Source organism: Polyodon spathula, chromosome 16 (assembly GCF_017654505.1).
Source record: "Polyodon spathula isolate WHYD16114869_AA chromosome 16, ASM1765450v1, whole genome shotgun sequence".
Classification (NCBI taxonomy): Eukaryota; Metazoa; Chordata; class Actinopteri; order Acipenseriformes; family Polyodontidae; genus Polyodon; species Polyodon spathula.
Window position 1 is genome coordinate 12473466 of NC_054549.1, and position 20857 is coordinate 12494322.

Below are 20857 nucleotides of genomic sequence, written 5' to 3' on the forward strand. Positions count from 1 at the left end.
TTCTAATTCCGGTGGCATGTAAAGAAACCGGACCACGTTGCTGGAATGTTGCGTATGCTTGCTCAGTCGTCTCTGTTGGTCCCGTTGTCCTGTGAAGCGTTGGGTTTAAAGGCATCTTTCTCCTCTGGCGTGGTGGAAGGGGTGAATAACGAGATGGAGTAACACATTAATAGAGCACTCTGCTGGGGCTTCAAATTCACTCTGAAACTGTTTCCAGCCGTTTCAGCAGCTGGTGCAGGGGAAGGCTTCCGACGGCGGCATTTGTTTTTAAATGCACTATTGATTGCATTTGTGAAGTGATGGCACTACAGCAGACAACAGAAATGAGAACCCTGATTGTTGCACACACCCTGAAACCAGGGTTTGCATTGTCTTACAAATACATGCAGACAGTTCATTTAAAATAATCTTTAACTGCTTTTATATTTGACATTGTACAGATGTAGGACTGTTCACCACAAAACTTTGAAGCAGGATGTTGTGAAATGTAATTCTTATTTCTAATTTTAAAAGTTAAGATTAAACTGGGGGTAAATAATGTTATATTAGAGATGCCACTGTTTGTGTGATTAATCAGTTGCTGTATTTGATCTCTTATAGGTGTTCTTGCTGGTCACGATAACAGAGTCAGCTGCTTGGGTGTAACTGATGACGGCATGGCCGTTGCAACAGGATCGTGGGACAGTTTCCTCAAGATCTGGAACTAAAAAGCCTGAAGGTAGTCATTTGAAATGTTAAAATAAATACTTTTTACTTCATGTGTGGGTTTTTTCTTTCTTTTTTTTTTAATTGCCTAAGTTTCTTTTTGTTTTCTTTTTCAGATGGCATTCGGACTCCAACGTGGCTGGAAGACCATTCCGACATAATTAAAAATCATTGCATATCCAATCCACTCATACTGACTCAAACACCCCCAAAACTACAAAGGGCAAAATGCTACCTTTCCTTCTCTCGTTTAAAAAGAAGAGCACAACTGTTTATCACCTAACAAAAGAAGAATTCCTGTGGTATTTTAAAGCAAAAAGACAAAAGATTGTGCATTTCTTTTGGGACCATTTTATGTTTCTGTTTTGAGAGAAAAAGAAAAACACTATCATCCCATACAAAATGTAACTAGGAAACAAATGTTTGAGCCTAATCATGAAACGATCTAACTCTTGCTAGTTTCATTTTAAATTTTAGATCTGTGAGCTTGTTTAACATTAGTAATGAAAGCATTGTTTTATCACAGTCCTAAGGTTTTTAGAATCCTGTTTGCAGCTGAGTTTAAAATAAAAAAAAATAAGTCTTTTTTCTTTTTTTTTTTTTTCTTTTTAAATCAGCTTGAAAACAAACATAAGGGAGTCCAAGCCCAGCATTCGGAGCTGTATATTTAGTCCCAGATTTATTTTCTGTCCTGTGTCACAGATCTTTGTTTTGCACAAAGAAACTTTGCGTATGTAGAATAATATTGAAAACGTAAACTAACCAAGCACATGCTGTTTGTGGTAATGAATGCTCGTTTTTAAAATTATCTTTTTTTTTTTCTTCTCCTTTTTTCTGTTGTTGGGTAATGTAGAATAACTAAATGAAGATGAACCCCGCAATTTGTTTTGTTTTCTGTTCTGTTGGTTTTCTTTTTGTTTAGGGGGGGTTACATTTTTACCCCAGTTTACTCTCTGGAGTTTCCTGTTTTTAACAAGAGGTGCCCGTTCCGTGCTTGGAAATACAGTTAATACTCTGTGTATGAAATCTTGTATAAATCAATGTTTGAAAATAATGATCTTGAACTTTCTAAGTTTAAAAAAAAACAAAAAAAAAAAAAAAAAAAAAAAAAAAAAAAACAAAATGGGTGGGTTTACTCTTAGAATCGCATGCTGTAGAATTGCTTTAAAAAAAAAAAAAAAAAAAAAAAAAAAAAAAAGTGCATATGAAACTAAGTCCTTAGATGTTTTTCTTTAAGAAAATAACCTGTTAAAACTGTAACCATTGCCGCTGTATTCAATATTGTTTTGGCTACTCTGTGCATACATCCTTTAAATTAAAATGGAAAGCTATGCACCAAGGAGAAGCACCGTATATACAGTGAAAAAAATAAAACGTACAAGCCTGTTCTTATGATCGACATCTCTGGAATGATTCTTAAAGAAATGATAAAAAAAAGTCCATCCTGTTTGTAACAGAACTCTGGGAGGAATATAGTACAACTCCTACTGCAGTGAAAGATTTCCAGTACCTAAATGCTAGAATCATTTTGTAACGAACAGGTTTTCTGACTTTCTTTAATATAAAATAAAAAAACGAAGAAAAAATCTTGCAGCGTTTGGATGGCAGAATTTTCTGTTAGTCCCTTTTCACTGGAACACTCTTTCCTTAGCAATAGTGGCTTCTTTTTTTCATTCTGTTTTTTTTCTCTGCGACATACTGTACAAAAAAAATGTGCTGTAATTGTGCGTTAGGCCTGGACTTGGCAAAAAAATAAATAAAATCCCTTTTTCTCTTACTCTCTCTTTCCATGAAATAACTGTAGATCTCTCTGCATCCCACTGTTCCCTTTTCACCTTTTGTATTTAATTTTAAAGTCAGTCAGTGTACTACAGAAAGCTGGATGCAAGATAGATACTATATTAAAATGTACTGTTATTTAAGATGTAATAAAAAGCAGTTTGAGATGATTTTTCTTTGTTGAGCGGTTGTGGGTTTGTTTGTTTTTTTGCAGCTTGTGTGGTGATGTGCAATGGGGTGAAAACAATTGCAAGTTCTCTTGACTTGGAAGTGAAATTTGCTGTTCCTATGTTTAACTAAATGTTCTGTTATACAGGTAGGCTTTCCAGCTCTGCTTACAACGGTCTTATCTGGTATGCAACGTGTCTGTGTGTAGACTGTTGCTATGTATGAGTCTTCACGAAGGTACTGTCTCAAACCCAAATGGTTTTTATAGATGACCAGGAATACCCGCAGTATTGGATATTTTATGAGGGTATCCAAAAAACAATGGTGCTTAATAAATATCTGAAACCAAGGAAAAATATATTTAAGAGCGCTGTACACATTACAGCTTTGAATTTAGACTGCAGGGGGGAATATTTAAAAATAAACCAATATTTATTTTATATATAAAAGTTGGCTCAGTAACCAAAGTGTGTGTAGCAGATATCTTTTTTTCAAGTAGAAAACAATAAGGGTTTTCATTCAAATGTCATAATGGGTATTGTTGTTGCCAGTGGTGCTGGGTTCTCATCAGCAGATGTTAAAACAAAGGACAATCTCAATGCCTACCGCTGGTAATGCAATTGGGGGAGGGGTGTTATACAGTACTGCCAGTCTGTAACTGGCAGATCCAGCATGCTGGTATGTGACACCAGTGTTACACAGTTCCAGTGCATTTTAACTGATTTGTTTTCTGCTTGCTTTACCTGTAGATTGTTGCTAGTTTCTTGCCTGTTTATTAAATTGCAAGGGGGGGGGGGGGGGGTTCTCTCCAGTCAATTACTAAAGCAGGTAATGAATGCCATAGATATACACACTGAAATGGAGCCTTGTTTATGAATGACTGGCTGCCCTGCCCTTACAATCTATCTAGGGCTTTCCTGGAAATTTAGAAGTTTAATGATAGTTCTGTTTCAATTTTGTAGATTTGTGTCAGATGAAAAGCCACAGATAAGACCATGCATGCACTTTGTGTTTCACTTTACAAACTGCGTTGAAAGTGCCAGTGGATTGGCACTGTGTGTCAAATGAAAGCCATGCCCATAGCACCTTATAACCTGTTCAGTGGTATAAAGGGTCACCTTAAAATGAGGGGAACTGTATTTTAAACTCAAGGATAGGAATTCAGGATCAAGTAAGGGGGGGGTGGGGGCAACGCCTTTCAAAACGTGCACATTGAGAGTCCTTCAATGTTTTTCTTTAAGAAAATAACCTGTTAAAACTGAAACTAGCAACAATCTACAGGTAAAAAGCAAGCAGAAAACAAATCGTTTAAAATGCACTGGAACTATGTATCACTGGTGTCGCATATCAGCTGTGCAAACAGTGGCTATAAATGTCCATATCTTGAAAACATCCATGACATGTCATATTTGCATATATATCGAGCTAGTCCATTAAAAACATGTTTTACTTGTATGATGTAACACAGTCCTAGAGAACGAAAGTACAGTAGAAGCTTGTTATTGTCAGACTAACAGCTCCCTTATTGTCTCCCCTATAAAGCAGTGTCAGATTCCAAGGAGCATCCACTGCAGGGATGGATAGAAATCTCCCGTTGCATAGCAGTTTCACCCATTCCATGTTTTGCTATGAGCTTGATGAGTCCCAGTGTACAGGTAACAAGCTCAGATGTGTCTTGGTAAACTCATTCAAATGAGGAATGGATCAAACTGCTATGCAATGGGAGTATTGTAGCTCCACTGTTTCAGCACTAGACAAGTTGAAGAGCCGCTGAAGCACTCGGTGAATGTATCACTTGTTCAGTAATTGAGGAAGGTTATGGTAATTAGTGTGGACTAACATCCCCATCTGTTCATTTAGCAAAACCAAAAATCGATAGGAAAAAGAGAAATACTGCAACACTCTGAAAGTAAGATCAGGGCTTGTTCTGTAGAATGCTACTATTTAAATGGGTAGAATGTTAGGTCCTCAGCATGGTTTGAATGAACTTTGTTAGTCTCATCATGCATGTAAATTCAGTGCCGTGTAAGTTAATGTAAATGATTTCCTAGGAAACGAGATTTTGGTGTTTTTTTTATTTTTTTATTTTTTTTTTAATTGATACAACCTTCCCCACATTTCCTCAACCAGAGATAGTAATCATACTATCATTCAAATCCTTGGACACATGTCTACTGTGGCAACAACAGCATGGTGATAACATGCAACGAGGGCTTACAACCATCCTGTATCGTACTGCTGCCCTTGATTTTGCATCTAAACACTGAGTCTTCAAAATAAGTTTAGCAGCCAAACATATTGTACAGCATTAAAATAAGAGGTTAGGTATAATACCTGCACAAATTAAACCACAAGAACGGGTCGTGGGTAATCTTGAAAGGAATGCTAAACAATGCTGTTTTTGCTATTACTTTGGGCATTATTTTTATAAAACCTTTCGAGTCTTGTTTTTTATGTTAAGAGGCACATGTTTAATATACAACGCTGTTAATAGACTGCTACACCCTCACTGTGAGTTGCATGGTTGTAATTTACATTGCAGCTAGACATTAGTCACCAGCAACTTTCCATCTATATGCCTGTGAAATATGATATATATATAAGAACATGAGTGTAGATTAGAATACAGCATTAAGTTTTCCTATCCCTTATTAATAGAATGACAAAGACCTGCAGTGCCTGTTGTAAACTCTTTTGCTGCTTAGTCACTTGTTCGTGCACAGTTTACATGGTAAATAGGAGTCATTCAAATGGTGTATTCGTGTTTTCACGATCCAGATCAAATGGAAATACCCCTTAGCAAACGCCAACATGCTCACCAGCCCGATTGCAAAACATTATCAATCAGCCCCAGGGGATGACGGAGGCTGCCTTTGTTTAAAGGTGTTCTAGCGCCATCTTGTGTGCGTTAAAATGTCTGGATAAAAACTTTTCAGAAATGCTGTTCATTATTGAAACGAAGTGTTGTTCTCCATACTGTGGCTCCGTCTTCGGTGCACACTGACAATCCAATCGAGCCCGATTCTCTGTGTGCGTGCACCACACATACATCTGAACAGAAAGCGAGTCAGGTGTTTCCAAGCTGCAGGACACAGCAGTTCTGACCGAAATGTACAGCGGTGTTGGAGTTTTAAATGACAGGCAACGGCAACTGGAAACAGTTTATAGGTACTGCATGTGCCAAGTCACTTACAATAGGACATTGATTTAACATCTCATCCGCAGAATGCAGCACAAGGTACTGAAGTGACTTGTTCAGGGTCACGCAGTTAGTGGTTGAGATTTGAACCGGCTCTGGACTTTAACCACTGGGCAACACTGCAACCATATATCAATTAGACCTGTTTAAAGTAATTTATGGGAATTCATTACAACATTAACAGTGAATATTTAAAAAAAAAAAAAAAAACTTTAACACATGCAGACCAGCTCGTTGACTTCCATTATATTTCAGTGAGCTAGCGTTGGTTGCTTTGAGAAAACTCTGCTCAGAAAATCCGCTAGAAGGCGCTCCAGTCTTGAGCCGGACATGTGAGTGCACGCTTTATATATCGGTATCCTCTGTACTGCCTCGCAGTTTGCAAGTTACATGCCAGTAAGCAACGCTGTTGGCGTACCAGCCGATATTTACGTAATCATGATTATGTAATCCGCGACGTCTGGCGGAAGAGTTTGGCGATTACTCACATCTCCGGAGCATGCATTGTGAGGATTAGATCAGAGTGGAACGCGCCTTGTTCCGTGTAAAACAACAGCAACAACAAATAATAATAATAATATTAATAATTAAACGGTGGACGGCATGAGTCTGAATTGAAATACAAAGTCGAGTCGTTGGATTGGGACGGCATGGAGCGATTCTGATTCGAGGAGCTGTCTGGAAAGAAGTGGCGGCGTTCTGCTGACTCGGTAATGGAGCACAGCCGGTCCGGCGCAACCCGTGCTTGTGTCGTTCAGTGCTAATACCACAAAGGTTTAAAAACAAAAGAGGAGGAAGGGGGACGGGGGGGACGAGGGTGGTGGTACTGACGACTTGCCTTCGGGGCAAAGGTGCACGCCAGGAATGGGGAAATATTTGTATGCGGTGGCAGTAGTGCCAAACGAAGTCCTAAGTGTACTGTAATTGGAGCCAAACAAAATGATTGATGTATGGAATACCTGTAATATTATTACCAAATCGTACTACTGTATTGTGGTTTTTTTATATATGTTATTACTAGGTAAAGGTGTTTATCTCTATAAAGTGATCTCTCTCTCTCTCTCATATATATACATATATATATATATAGAGATAGATATATATATATATATATATATATATATAGATATACACACACACACCCATAGAAGTGTGTTTTCTGTCAACACGGAGAAGTACACAGTCATCGTTACAGCAAGAAGTGTGACAAACTCACCATAGCTCTGCAAATTATTCTGTTTGTGTTGCTAGCAGGGTTGCAACACATTAGTCGTGATTTGATGCTGGAAAAACAGATGGACAATGGATCTGCGGGTTACTTTAGTCGTGCATGAAAGTTGAAGCAATGAGGTTAGGGATTAGCAGGTGAGGGTGTAAGCTATTTTGTCTTTTTGCTGTTTGAGATCCATCCAGTGTGTATGAACAGGGGTAAGCAGATCATTTATAACTTGAGTGTGTTTTTTTTTTTTTTTTTTTAAACCTTCCAGATATAATAAGTGTATGTAAAAAATAATACAGCCCTGGCTTTACAACCAGCTACAAACAAAAAAGTGAAGAAGTTTAGTTTGTTCACTTTGTGCCCGCAGGGCCAGCACAGATACATCACAATACTGCAAGCATCAATACAAAGAGACTTATTCATATATATATATATATATATATATATATATATATATATATATATATATATATGTGTATATATGTATATATGTGTGTGTGTGTGTGTGTGTGTATATATATATATATATATATATATATATTATATATATATATATATATATATATTTTTTTTTTTTTTTTGTTTTAGTTTGCGAGAGAGAGCTGCGTAGAAAATGGAGTCATCGAAAGCAGCAGCCCGACCCAGAAGGCAGCAGGAGCTTTTGGACTCTGCATATTCCTGCTGTGTTGCCTGTGATGGTGAAGACCTGCGGGGCCGAGGAAATCCCATGCGGGGAAGAACCAAATCACGAAGCCTGTCTGCTTCTCCGGCGCTGGGCAACTCCGAGGATTTCAGGTAAGCCATTTCGATTTGGGAGGGATTCGAATACCGCTGTGGGAAAGATCTAAAAATCTAAAGATTCCCAGCTTGATGGGAATGTGTAAGGTAGCGGTTCTGCTTGTTCCATTTCCAAACATTGGATGTCTTCTGACACCCAGTAAGCGAATGTGGTTTCTAAGTCCTGCGTTAAGGAAATGAAATAACACATCAGGCTTGTGCAATACACAATGTGGAAATGTTTGCTAATATCTGAACCCTGTGAAATTTGGACTGAGCCTTTTTTAAAAAAAAAAAAAAAAAAAATTCAAAACTGACACAGCAGAGCAGAGCGCTTCAGTACACACCACGAAGTAAAGGCAGGGTAGCAGCAGACGCTAATTCTGTACTGGAATCATGAGAGCTAACAGACGGGGATCAATTCACAAAACTGCAGTTCTGCTGCAATGTGTGCACTGTAAGTACAGATCATGTGATTATATTTGTCTTTTTTTTTTCTCCCTGCAATAAGGAAAATAAATGGTGCTGATTTACAATCCTACAGCGTCATAAGTTCACATCTAGATATTTCTGTGTTCTAGTCCAGTTTTCCCGGGAGCCCTATTATCGTGTATCTTTGCTGCAATTGTTTGCGTGGTAACAAGTCCAAAACAGATGGTGAACTATTAGTGGTAGACGGCTAATAAGATTTGCATCTGCTGGTCATGTGACTCTAAAATTAGCTTCCCCTAAGGAAAGTAACCCTAGGGGCGTCTCCATGCATGTGTGCCCATGGGAACCAGAATTCCTTCAGCCAGTTCATTCGTTTTATTGATTGATTTAAAAAGTCATTGGGCTAAATGATGTACGTGCTGTGCACCTTAGTTGTAAGGAACTGGCAACCCCACCTCTCCCTCAGGGTGTGTGTACGAATCGGAATCCTTGCCACTTATTTAAACACATCCTCATTATCATCTATCCTGTGGAACTGTTTGAGCTCAGTATTGAACACGCTTTTAGTTTAGCGTGCCGTGTTGTTTGCACCAAGGAAGATCAAAGTGTTTCATCTGGTAAGGAGTGTGTTGATGAAGTGGTGGCATAAGGATTTAAAAGTGTGTGCTTCACCATTTCTGTCCTTGTGTGCGCACACAAGATCTTGTTTATAGCACGTGTTGCACTTATGAATTTTGATAGTGTTAACAGCATCTTGTTATGAACAATTTATGATGAGAATAATCGATAAATGTGAATTACAGTTAAAAGCATTTAATATGAAAACTGCAGATTGCAGAAACCTCCCTGGGGTCTTGTAAGCAAATTCTTCAGTTTGAAAGAAGACCCATTTGTGTGGAGGTTTTGAAATGACATGCCTGCAAAATAATGAACGTCATAAAAGATGTAGTTCTTCTTTTATATAGTGTGCTGTAGGGTTTGTCATTTGTTAAATTTGTCTGAATGTACAGATCCTTGCTTCTGTATGCACATTTTCTGTTTGTCTGAATGTACAGATCCTTGCTTCTGTATGCACATTTTCTGTGTGGCTGCAGTGCGATTAATTCTAATCATTAACATCTTATTGCATAACTGCCAGTTTGATTTAAAAAAAAAAAAAAAAAAGTTGACATAGTTTGAACTTTTGAATGTGTTTTTACCCATGTGATTGTAAAACAAACGAGAGTGACTTAGCTTAAAACGGTATATAACAGTATGTTTGCACACCAGTGATTTCTTGTTCTTGTGTTTTCCTTAGGAGGACGCGATCATTACATGGACCAAGCCCTGTGACCAAGTTTGGACCAAAAGCCTGCATGCTACAGAACCCAAAGGCCATAATGTAAGCACATCTCCTCCAAAACACCCCTTGGAACACCATCGGCATTTTAAGGGCTTTAAATTTGGTATTGTGTCATTATTAAAGCTGGACTTAGTAAATGTAGTATATTATTGGCCAGTTGTACATATAAGCAGATCAGTTGCCTTGAAAATGATCACTTCCTTTCAGCGTCTCTTCTAGTGCAATGCTGTATTCTTTACAAGGTCAGTTGCTATTGAAGAGAATGCTGAAATAAATTCAGTGAAAACTAATTGCTTCAATGTGGTTTAAACACATGCTCTCTTATTTGCCTGTGCAATCCAAGTGCACTGCAGAGGATCTAGAGCTGTGATTCCAGCTTTTTCTCTTTTTGAATTATTTTGGGTCGAGATGCACAGCAGGTTTAACCCTTTGCGGTCCTGTGTCGGACCAGGTCCGGCATTACAATTTTCCCTGTCCGGAAAAAGCAGAGAAAACCTTTCAATGGCCGAGTGAGAGCGACAGGAGCCAAGAGAAGCCAAAAGAAACAAGGGTGTGGATCTGAGTAATACACATAGTCCCTGTGAGATAACACAGACATAAACAAACAAGGTAGCTGCTTCCGCATCCAGTGTTCAGAGAATATCACAGACATTGGCAGAGCTTTTTGAAATGTTATAGTAATAAAATAATGACTTGGATCGTACTATTGGGGAGTTTGGTGATAAAACGAGTGATCAGGAGAGGATTTATAGGTGTGCACTATTATGAGGAGGTATGTGATAAATACAGCGGACAAGGGGAGGGGCTTGGCTGGAGATGCAGTACTGAGTGTCCGGTTGATATGTAGTGCCCTTTAAACCTGTTTTACTGTGAAAACAAAAACTTTTAAACAGCGTGTGTGAAAGTAAATTGTACCTGGCACGCCTGAGAGGCGCTGAATAAATGGACCAATAAGGGTTAATCCACTGCAGGATGAACTGTGAATTAAAAAAACAAATCTCAGAGAAGCCAAGTCGTTTTTCATTTTGAAACAATTCATTTTTTTTTTTTTTTTTTTAAATGATCAGTTTTGAAGGCTAAGCTGTTGCTAGCTACAGTAAACAAGCTTTCTGTGTTTTTTTTTTTTTTTTTTTTTTTTGAGAACAGCAAGGTTGTTTGTCCTGGGGAACTTGTTAGGTGAGCAAAACATTCAAATGACACATTGACTTCATTGCATGCTTTTCTAGACACAAAGCTGTTGCAACAGCCATGCCTAGGTAATCCGTAGTGGTGTCTAAACTAGCAAACCCAAAAAGAAAGAAGGAAAGAAAGAGCTAATGCTGCACCAATAACTAAGACTTTGTTAAACATACTTTTTCAACATGACAACAGACCTGGAACATTTAAAATATTATGAAACTAAACCTTCCTTTTTAAATCACGTCACCAGAAGTTGCATGTTTTTCAGAAAAGACGTTTCGTCTACCAGATTTATAAATAAACCTTGTGTACCACGATGCATTTATTCATTAAAAACTTTCCAAAACGTTGTTGCACCCAGATTAGGGTTATTTGAAACCGCTTTGTCTGTATTCGCTATGTGCTTAAAAGGCTGGGAAAATCCATTAGTTTTTTTTTTTATCCTTCCTCTTGTGTGATCTTACCCGTCACATGCGCACTGCTCCAGTGAGTGGAGAAAGGCAGCCCAGCCGTTGTGGGCCGAGCCTTGATGATGTGTGGTTGGTGGAGGCATGACTTAATATGTATCGTAGAGTTGATCAGAGAGAGCTATTGCAGCTTGTTGTCAGACAGAGGGATAGGAGAGTTTACAATAAGCCAGGGCGCTCTTATCATTGTACAGAATGGGTGTTTTTTGCATGAAGTTTTACTGCAAGGCAGTCGGTTCCAGTTAGTGCTGCTGTACAAACACAGTTTCCAGTTTGATTTTGACAATCTGCTTTATACAGGTGGGCAGTACAGATTGGAAATAATTAGATTCACATTCAAAGTTTGCTTGCTTTATTTATTTATTTATTTGCTAATATGGATAAAAGCCTATTGAAAGTTAGGTGTGTATTTATGTAAACTTGAAGGATCACTAATACTCGCGAGAGAGCTTTATCAGGCAGGTCAGGTTGTGAACGGCAAATCTTAATGAGGCAGGTCACTGGAGACTCGCTTCAGTGCGATTCCTGCTTAAAGAAGCACGTCGCATGAAGACAATGAAGATCCTCCGACGTGTAAATGTAGCTCCAGTGAGCAGCAAAAACACAGTGTGGAAATGGTAAGGATACCTTTTAATACGATAAATTGTATTTATAGAAACTGTGATCTTAGAGTAAGCAGTGGGGTTCCTAAAAATATAGTGTTGCACGCCTCCACGCGTTGCTATAACTCTCTCTCTTATTTAATTAACATCCTGACAACTTTTTGTACTTGCAACTTTAAAATCTGTTTTCAAAGGTCTTTTCAAAATGCACACTCTAGTGCATAGAGTAAGGATTGTTACCCACGTTGTCAAACAGGTAACACAGCAATAATGATCCGTGATGTGCTACAGAACAGAAAAGCCAGACCACTTGTTATGTTTATTTTATCGCTCTTCCTGCAGTGATTTAGAGGACAGATCTCAATTGTACAGGCGCTATAGTTTGAATCTGACAGTAGTGCGCTAGGCTTGGTATAATACTATTTCGAGTCTCGCAAAGGCAGGTGCTGATAAATGTGAGTCACCAAGCCAGATCAGGAAATAATTCTACCTTTTTATTTACCGGTGTTATTTTTATCTTGAGGTGACTCCATTGCTGTATTGTATTTCTTTATTCACAGTTATATTAGTTCCCAAGATTTGAAGTGGAGCTAAACTTTAAATTTAAGAAGGTGTAGATCTGTGCTTGGGTTAATTTGACAGTTAACTGGAAAATCAGCAGCTGCTTCCATGCAATCCAGTACCAGTGTTGCATTGAACACTGCAGCTGTTAAAACAGAGCTGTGGAAATCTGCTACATCTGCTTACAGCAGTGTGAAGAAAATGCTTGGCGTTTCACAGGACCACTTCATTTAGTATGAAATGCTTACTTTAACCATAGACTGCAACCTTCCCTGTAATGTAGATAGTGTAAGCAGTGTGCCTTCTCAAAAACACTGTGCCAAAATCATATGCCATAAAATAAATTACGTGGGAGTCCGTCATAGTCTTGTCAGATCTTAGTGATTTATGTCTTAATAATAATAATAATAATAATAATAATAATAATAATCTTTTATGTAGCGCCCTTTCATGTACAAACGTCACAAAGCACTGTACAGTTCAATAAAAAGCACGTCGCAGACATTAAAATGTAGAGATAAAAACATTAGTAAATGCTGATGTGTAAAAGTATGTTTTTTAAGGCGTGCTTTGATCACTCCAGGAAGAAAACATCCCACAATCTTAACTGCGGAATGCTCCATCACCCATCGAATGTATCCTTGTTTTTGGAATAATTAAAAGACCGTTGACCGCATATTCCCTGAAGGAATACCGTTGTGTACTAAATCCTTTGTATAGCATGGAGCCAATCCATTTAGGATAGGTGATCAGCAGAACGTTAAAATCAATCCTAGACTTGACAGGCAGTCAGTGCAAGGATGCCAGAACAGGAGTTCTGTGTTCGCTGGATTTGCCAAATCCAGTCTTGGGTTATTTTTGTGTCCAGCAGTCGTTTGAGTGACTGAAATTAATTTGTCGTTCTGTTAAAGATATATAGTAATAAGATTCATTTTGCTATATTTCCTGCACTTCACAGCACCGTGATGTTGTTGACTGTTTGCTTATAGGCCTGAAGGCTTTTTCAGCTGCAGTTAACAATCATGTCACTTTGTGAATCAAATTGGGATACTCCTTATTAATAAATTATATTCTCAAGCTCACAAAGTGAAATATAGAGAAACTATTTTTGAGGGACGGCCCCTTTCTGCATTCATTTACTCTCTGTCAATGTGCAAGTAGGCTTGGGACATTCCTCTGTTTTGAGGAAGCTGGATTTTGGTGTGGTTAAATGCATTTTGTAAACAGCTGTGTATCCGAAGCGTCGGCCACAGCCAGTTTAGGAATGAATTAGAGAAACTTTACCAAGAAATGGAAATGTCGATAGAAGTTTTAAAATACTAGGCACGATGTGGTTTGAATTGTAAGTATTTCATTTTATTTTTGTTATATATTTATGTGCACTTGGTACAAAAATGTACTACATGTATTTAAAAAAAAAAAAAAAAAAAAAAAAATTTGCAATTTTGTTTTTTTAACTTTCAGGCACATTCAGGACCCAGCTAGCCAGCAGCTAACATGGAACAAGCCTCCTAAAAGTGTCCTTGTAATTAAAAAGATCAGAGATGCCAGTCTACTGCAGCCATTTAAGGAGCTATGTATATTCCTTACAGAGGTAGGAACCTTTTCTTAATATTACTTGTTAAACTTCATTTTAAAAGTAGGTATAGTCCAGTCCTTGCGCTATTGCACTGTTGATATGTTATTGTAGCTATAACTTGTTATAACCCTAACTGGTTGCATCCTGGTTCTTATTGTATTTTAGTTGTATTATTTGCGCTTACTGTAAACTATACTGTAATTAAATATTCATTCGTCATTGTAACCCTGTACTGCCCTGTAACACCTGGATAAAGACATCTGCCAAGTAAATTAATAATACAAGAATCTCCTGTATCAGGTTTAAGTCTCATATTTATTTTAAAATGGCTTTACATGCAGCCTAGCAGTATGAAAATAACCTAAAACAAAACCCTTTTGGAATTGTATTGATTCCTGTGTTCTTTTTTTCGTAAGTCAAAGAACATGATCGTCTACGTGGAAAGGAAGGTACTGGAGGATCCGGAAATTTCAAACGATGAAAGCTTTGGTGCGGTGATAAAGAAGTTCTGCACCTTCAGGGAAGGTATGGAGGCTTTACAAGTCTTTGTGAAAGGGCTGGGAGGGGGTTGCAGTCTGCTTGGCTAATAGAAGGATAGCATTCCGATCTGCTGTAAACCTGCGTTTTTGGAATGATCAGAATTTATGTTTGCCGTAATTAATAACCTTTTAGTGATTTTTTTAAAAAAAAAAACAAACATAATACGTTATCTTGGTGATGAAGCGTTTGAGACACGTGACACGTGCACTTTGAAACTGATCATAAACAAATGCTGTTGACCTTTGTTAGTGTTAAATCATGTAGATGCAGTGTCTGAGATTATTTCCCTAACTGTGTGTGTAAGCAGGCCTGTACTGTTTCAGATTACGACAACATTTCCGACCGAGTAGATTTCATTATTTGTCTGGGAGGGGACGGGACTTTACTCTATGCCTCTTCATTGTTCCAGGTAAGGTATCCCAGTTTTACCTAAATGAATTCCTGCATGCTGTAAATATAAGAGGAACAGGCTCTTCCCATGTCTGTAAATATCAAATTGTTCCCAGAGTTCACAAATCATTATGTTAGAGTTCCTTTTCTAACCACATATTCATCATGCACTGTGATCTATAAAAAGGCACAGATTTTCACACAGTCACATTGTATATGCCTTTATACATATTTACCATCGGTGCTGCTTGAACTGAAAACAGTGGGCTGATTGATTTGGTTTGTATAAGGAGCATTAAGCTTTGAGGGTACAGTAAAGACATTAATGTAACACTGGCCGAAAAAACATTTATCAGCTTGCGGGGTCAAACTTGTGAGTTAAATCGACAAACATTTCGGCCAGTGCCTGATCTGTTAACGTGAGTGTCGACAATAAATTCCAAATGCTGAAGAATGAAAGAAAATAAACCAGCGACCATATAAACAGCGTGTGCTGAAGAATGCATACACATCCACTGTAGCGTGCAACTGCCCTTGGACAGCAACTCGACTGAAAACAAAAGCAGGTTCACCCTGAAGAGCTGCATTTCACAAATACAATTCCTGTTACACTTTTTTTTTTTTAACATTCTTTATCACTGAAGTTCCTTTGTTTGGGTACTTGATGCTTTTTTCTGACTGGGGGAGGGGAGGGGGGTCCCTCCCCCCCCTGGGGGGGGGGCCCCCCCCACCACCACACCACCACATGACCACCATTCCTATGATATTTATTCCTAAGGGAAGGACTTCCACATTGGGTCAGATAACGACGTGGTATGAACATCATATACAAACTGAAACTTTTCTGGGACTAGAGGTGTTCATTTTGATTTCTAGGAAAGTGTTCCTCCAGTCATGGCCTTCCATCTGGGCTCTCTCGGGTTTCTCACACCCTTCAGTTTCGACACCTATCAGTCTCAGGTTACACAGGTCATTGAAGGTAAGAACTGTGCACAGTCTTCCCATTGACATGATGGGCCACTACTGTGCCTGGTTTATTGCATGGCTAAGTACCTTCTGTTAATCTTCATCAGCTGGCATAGATTTTGTTTTTTTTCGTTCTTTTAAATGTTTATTTAGGCAGCGCTGCGATTATTCTTCGAAGCAGACTAAAAGTGAAGGTTTTGAAAGAACCTAGAGAGAAGACATCGGTTCAAGAGAGAGGGAAGGAAAAAGGACTGATCATAAAAAATGGGGAGAGCGAGATAAGCCGACGCACTGTGCAGTACCAGGTATGTCATGACAAGTGACGCAACATGTATCGCGAGGGATTTCATTGGTTCAATTGAGAAATGCAAAGCACTGTTTAAGATCTGCCCCCTATTTAAGTCAGATGATTAACCCTTCATTAACCATTGCTGGTTGGGATATGCATGCTATTGTAAACGGTTGGAGTTTAAAGGCTAGTTTGTGGGTAGATAAGGAGCCATTTGAAGAAAAAAAAAAAAAAAAGGCCAACCTGATTATTTGTGTGGAAGGGCATTGCACTGTCATTGTGAGTGAAGAATAAGAGGCTTGGTGCATCACTTTGTAATGCTGATGTTTCTGAATGTTCGTGGTGTCACGGAACCTCTTGGAAGTTACCAGAGACTTGTAGGTTTTTGCACACACACGTGTGCTGCTCAAGCGCATCCTGTTTGCTGTGTTTCTTGAATGTGTGATGCTATTCTAATACATATACGCGGGTCTTCTTTGTAATAAACAGTTACTTAGGTGATCTCATCCTATGTGTAGTAACTCAGTATTCCTGTCTCGCGCTGCATAGGTTCTGAATGAAGTTGTCGTGGACCGGGGTCCCTCTTCCTATCTTTCCAATGTAGATCTGTTTCTTGATGGGCATCTCATTACCACAGTGCAGGGAGATGGTGAGTTTACTGCACTAATTGTCCTTCCTGAAGTCCATGTGTGTTTTGGCTTTTTAATGGTAAATGGTACATTTAGTGTCACTTAATTCGAATAAAAAAAAAAAAAATGCAACAACAGTCATGAACTACCAGCTCGTTGATCCAGTTACCAATCATGAGTACAGAGCAGTATCGCCTTGAGCCTCTGTCGGTTTTGCATTAAACCCAGGAACAGTGCTGTCAGATCTAAACACAAGGTTCACAAAGAGCAAACCTGGAGTTTTGCAGGGACCAGCGCAGTCTTTAAATAATTTAAGATTGCGGTGATTCATCTCTCTTGTGTTTTGAGGTTTTGTTTTTTTTTTAGTTTGAATGAATCTTGCTTTCTCTTTTCCTGTAGGAGTCATCGTCTCCACTCCGACCGGAAGCACTGCCTATGCTGTGGCGGCAGGGGCTTCCATGATTCACCCCAACGTTCCTGCCATCCTGATCACCCCAATCTGCCCACACTCCCTGTCATTCCGACCTATCGTTGTTCCTGCAGGGGTGGAGCTCAAGGTACACCTGATCCCATTTTTCTGGGTTAACAACTGTTGTTAGCAGTTAACGCTTACATTTAGACTGAACTTTAGCAGTTAACAAAATTGGATCAAGTCGAGGTAACGCTACAGTTAGCAAGTAAGCATAGAAAATTCAAATAACGGGGTGGGTGCCAGTAAAAAATTTAAGTAGCCTGTCCTCAAATGAGGACAGTGGCACTTAATGGGTTAACCCTTTGCGGTCCTATGTCGGACCAGGCCCGACATCATCAAAAAGACGTCAAGCAAAGGCTCCTTCTCCGGAAAAAACTGAGAGAACCTTTCAATGGCTGAGTGAGACCGATAAGAGCCGAGAGAAGCCTGAAAAAAGGGGGGAGCGGGGGGGGGGTGCGTATCTGAGCAATACACATGGCCCCTGCACCACATAGGTAACACAGACACAAACAAAGGAGGTTGCTTCTTCCGCATCCAGAGCTCATAGAATATCGCACACAGTTGCAGAGCGTTTTGAGATGTTGTAGATGTCTATTTGTCTGTCATCTCTGGACTGATATGGCCACCATTTCCTCTATCAGCGTACATTTCTTTTAAAGGCCAATGTGGAATACAAGAGTCCTGCTGGATTGTGTCCTTGTGTTTTATGACTGTGCTTGTTTGTGTCTTCAGATCATGCTGTGCCCTGATGCTCGAAACACTGCCTGGGTTTCCTTTGATGGGAGGAAACGTCAAGAGATCTGCCACGGAGACAGGTGTGTGAGATTACCTTGGTGTTTGAGCTGCACCTGGTACTGTGTATACTGCTGGTGTCGGGTAATAATGACATTTTTAGATTGAGAGAATCATAATTATCTTCAGTCATGTTTCAGCCCCATTAATGGAGGCTTTCTCTAGTTTTAGTACAATAAAAAGAAAGGCTATGGCGTTTTGCATCACCCTATAGGATTAACAGATTTTGATTCATAGTCAAGTGAAACTGGCAGAATAATGTTACTCTCAACATATCGAATTACCCGATTCTCCGAGTCAACACCCAGGGGGTGTAAAGTTGTTGATAAGGCAAAAGTGATGACTCAGGCAGGGGTGAAATTACAGGCATTATTAACACCAGTAACAGATAAAAACACATTGAAAAATGTGACATGATTATATATATATATATATATATATATATATATATATATATATATATATATATATATATATATATATATATATATATATATATATATATATTAATTATGTCTCTCCTAACATTGTAGGTGATGCTAAACTTTTGCCCGTGGCTGTGTATCATTTTTGTAAGCCAGGTTTTCTTTTTTTTTTTTTTTTTTTTTTTTTTGCTTGATCCTTCTCTGTTTATTTCCTTGACCAGTATAACCATCACTACCTCCTGCTACCCGGTTCCTTCAATCTGTTTCCGGGACCCTGTGAATGACTGGTTTGAGAGCCTGGCTGAGTGTTTGCACTGGAATGTGAGGAAGAAACAGAACCCCTTCATTGTGGAGGAAGAGGAGTATTGAATACGATGAGCTCGGCATCGTTAAACAGGCAGGGTGTCTTTGTGCAGGACCTGAAATTTAATCCTTAGAACACCACTTGTCATCCAACACAAGTTTAAACTTCTCTGTTCATAGAATATTTTCTTCTCCAAAGCATTTTCCTTTTTAAATGTAACTGAATAGCCCATTGTTCAAATTTGTTATATTTCATGCCTGAAAGAAAGTTTTAATTGAAAACACATTCCCTGCAGTAAGAGTTAGTGCCTTAGACATCTATTAACCAGTATGCTTCCTGGTGGAACTGTACTGTATTATCTGCAGTTTACCACTGTGGTGTGAAGGGTGTTTTTTAATGCATGTCGCAAAATCATGTTTAAAGGTTATTTTATAATTGTACGATAATGTGGTAGGTTATAAGGAAACAAATATAAAAATGTACATGAATATTGAAAATATATGAATGCCAAAGTTACAGTTCATCTTACAATTCTGGCACTTTTAATACATGAATATGGTTATGGGGGGGGGGGGGGGGTAATTTGAACATTGTAGTTAATAAACCCGGCCCTCAAACCGCCAATCTGATCAAGTGAACTGAACGAAAACAGTGTTTCATCTGGATCTTTCAGTTGCTCAAGTTGTTTGAATAGGCTTTTAATTCAATTGAAGTACTTCTTTTTTTTATTCATTAATAAAGGACGGTAGGTAGAAACATTATTGCCAGATTGTTTTGGGACTATTAATTGAATAATTTGCATATCTTACTCGGAGGTTTAAGGTGTATGACTTAATTCCGAATTTAACTAGCAAAGATTTTCCGATTACACTAGCGTGAAAGAGGGGGGGGGTTCTATTTATTAATTAACATGTAACCTTGTGTTTACCCGTGTGTTTAGTGTGTCGCTTTTTATGATTGCAGTTTACAGAGATGTTACACAGCAATACATATTGATGTTATGTAGCTATTTATACCTTATGATTTTAGTGCTTTCTGATTTCTAGCGTTCGTTTTCGCTGCAAGACAAAAAAAGTGTCTTAGTTTTGTTGCAGGCATGTTCAGGTTTTCTTGCTTCTTACCAGCTGGTTTTTTGATCAGGTATTCATGCAAATCAGAATATGAGCAGGGTCATATTCTTAGTCATATTAAACGGATCGAGAAAGGAGTTTCTCTGCTCTATCTTTGCTTGGCATTGCCTGAAATGCCTCCTATCTTTTTGCTCACTGTTGTTGCAATCCAATTTCCAGGATGTGTACAGTGTCTGACCCACTGTTGTTCATGTCTATCAAATAGGACCATTGCATCCCAGATTGTAAATCCCATGGTGATCAGTGTAGCGTGCAGACTTTTCTTCAGAAATATGTTGGTGTGTGTTGTTAAAATGAGATGCTTTCGCTATATCATGACACTTTGTTCTAAACTTCATAGTCTGGTTAACATTTACATTGTACTTTATTGACTAGAGAAGAAAAAAAAAACTTGAATTATTTCATTGTACTGTGTGTTCACTTCAAATGATTTAATGGTAGGTAGTGCTTAAGTTGACGAATAGATAGATGGTCACTACTTTTTTTTTTTGTCGGCTTAAGATGGACACAGAAGCAGGTTAAAGTAGCTTCTTGGACTGCCTTTAAAATAAGAAGCAGTGTATGATAAACTTTAAGACCTGGCAACCACAGATCCCTATACTGCCCTTCCTCAGTTTTCTTTCAGTGAGGTGCTTAAGTGAAAGTCATTGCATCTTGATTCTTGTAATCCAAATCCTTACTGAACAAATGGAGTGTTATTTATTGTTTCCCTCTATCAAATATGTATTTATCTTAAATTCCATTTTTATATATATATATATATATAAAGATTCCTTTGCATTTTGTGCATTGAAGTACAGTAATCCGTCGCTTATCTGCCCGTTACAAATCCACCCTAACCGTTTATCTGCCATGATCAAGCTCTTCAGCAACGCTAGTTTATTATTGAACAGAGAACATTAGTTCAGATA

The 20857-nt window shown here is 38.5% G+C and overlaps 2 protein-coding genes across 4 annotated transcripts in view; both read left to right on the plus strand.

Moving 5' to 3' along the window:
• Nucleotides 1–1673, plus strand: part of LOC121328840 (guanine nucleotide-binding protein G(I)/G(S)/G(T) subunit beta-1) — a 28727-nt gene extending 27054 nt beyond the window's left edge. For both annotated transcript variants that reach the window (XM_041273936.1, XM_041273934.1), the window contains exons 10-11: nucleotides 601–718; nucleotides 822–1673. In XM_041273936.1, coding sequence (XP_041129870.1) covers nucleotides 601–707 — 107 coding nt within the window. In that variant the 3' untranslated portion in view covers nucleotides 708–718; nucleotides 822–1673. The remainder of the gene's footprint in view (nucleotides 1–600; nucleotides 719–821) is intronic.
• Nucleotides 1674–6310: 4637 nt separating this feature from the next.
• Nucleotides 6311–20699, plus strand: LOC121328368 (NAD kinase-like). Of its 2 annotated transcripts, XM_041272997.1 has the most exons (12): nucleotides 6311–6561; nucleotides 7659–7865; nucleotides 9577–9660; nucleotides 13895–14024; nucleotides 14426–14534; nucleotides 14873–14958; nucleotides 15816–15918; nucleotides 16059–16210; nucleotides 16744–16843; nucleotides 17223–17380; nucleotides 18028–18110; nucleotides 18734–20699. In XM_041272997.1, exons 2-12 carry the CDS (start codon nucleotides 7684–7686, stop codon nucleotides 18879–18881), a joined length of 1335 nt encoding a protein of 444 aa, XP_041128931.1. In that variant the 5' UTR covers nucleotides 6311–6561; nucleotides 7659–7683; the 3' UTR covers nucleotides 18882–20699. The 2 variants fall into 2 exon arrangements, with proteins under 2 accessions (XP_041128931.1, XP_041128932.1); XM_041272998.1 differs by lacking the exons at nucleotides 6311–6561; nucleotides 7659–7865 and adding an exon at nucleotides 7960–8304.
• The last annotated feature ends 158 nt before the right edge of the window (nucleotides 20700–20857 follow it).

Coding starts and splice junctions, on each gene's coding strand:
- LOC121328368 (XM_041272997.1), top strand. CDS start 7,684: ATGGAGTCATCGAAAGCAGCAGCCCGACCCAGAAGGCAGCAGGAGCTT. Junction 17,381..18,027: donor CTGCAGGGGTGGAGCTCAAG/GTACACCTGATC, acceptor TTGTGTCTTCAG/ATCATGCTGTGCCCTGATGC. Junction 18,111..18,733: donor GAGATCTGCCACGGAGACAG/GTGTGTGAGATT, acceptor TTCCTTGACCAG/TATAACCATCACTACCTCCT.